The 1,035-nt window shown below is 46.9% G+C and overlaps 1 protein-coding gene across 2 annotated transcripts in view; it reads left to right on the top strand.

The window, feature by feature from the left end:
* The first annotated feature begins 214 nt into the window (after positions 1-214).
* The window catches only part of LOC142582432 (protein CDV3 homolog A-like), a 30,390-nt gene continuing 29,569 nt past the window's right edge, over positions 215-1,035 (top strand). Inside the window, exons 1-2 of one of the 2 annotated variants that reach the window (XM_075692146.1) lie at positions 215-565; positions 863-942. In XM_075692146.1, the coding sequence (XP_075548261.1) occupies positions 365-565; positions 863-942 (281 nt within the window). In that variant the 5' untranslated portion in view covers positions 215-364. The remainder of the gene's footprint in view (positions 566-862; positions 943-1,035) is intronic. The other variant, XM_075692145.1, reaches the window with a different exon arrangement.

Here is a 1,035-nt window from a genome sequence, read left to right as displayed (position 1 = left end):
CTACATGTCAGTGGTATGTGATGCTGGTAATATGGAAGGGCAGCATTTCCACTTGTAATAAACTAGTAAAATTTTGTATAATAATTTTTGATAACTGTACATAACTTATGGTTTGATGTATTTCTGTGGAGGTGTAAGGTTGTACATGATGTTTTGTTGAGCACTGAAACATAACCGAATTGAGCCGGTCCACGTTTTGTGCGCACCCGCGCCGCCGGACAAGATCTAATATGGTGGCCCTGTGAATGCATGGTACACGTTGCGAGGTCTCTTCTGTCCGACTTGCGGCTATTTATTTCCTTTAAAATTGAGTATCTCTCTCTTTTCGTCTCGCGAATCTTCGTATAACTTCGACAGCATCACGATGGCGGACTCAAGTTTAGACCAGTTCTTCGCTAAGAAAGACAAAAACAAGAAAAAGACTAAAGGGAAAGTGACTTCCGAACAAATCGCCAAGAAGATGGCAGATAGTGGCGAGAGCGCCGAGAAGAGTCTCAAGAAGGACAAGGACAAGCAGGAGAACTCGTCGGGAAAGCTGTCCGTCACAATTCCTTCGCTTGCGCAGGTAAGGCAGCTCCGACGCTTGTCCATACGGCGCACTGCCGGTTTTGCCGTGACCTCGCTTCAACTCCCGGCTCCCTGGCCTTCTATTCGATGCCGGACAAATATGCTTTCTCACGAAAATGTGTCCTCCAGAACTCTCAGCGTGTATTGGGTAACGAGCATGTTGTGTTCTTCACACGGGTAGTGTACCATTGCGGTAACCTCGAGTGTCTTTACTCTTGTTTATTGTACTGCTGACTGGATAATCATCCCTGCGGCCGCTAATCCTTGTGACTTTTGTTCGTGTTGACTGTTGCAGGGCGAAGAGGAGTGGAATGACTTCGAGGAGGAGAAAGAAGTAGATTACAGCGGTCTGCGAATTCAGGCGCTCACAATTGCGTAAGTGTGCAAGTTGGCCAGCTTTAGAATTAGCTGGCTTTCGTTCATTGGTTTAACCGACAGGCCCTCGCATAGCTTTGTACGTGTTTTCGG

Source organism: Dermacentor variabilis, chromosome 5 (assembly GCF_050947875.1).
Source record: "Dermacentor variabilis isolate Ectoservices chromosome 5, ASM5094787v1, whole genome shotgun sequence".
NCBI classification, from domain to species: Eukaryota; Metazoa; Arthropoda; class Arachnida; order Ixodida; family Ixodidae; genus Dermacentor; species Dermacentor variabilis.
Note: the sequence above shows the minus strand (reverse complement) of the source record. Positions and strands in the feature narration are given on the sequence as shown.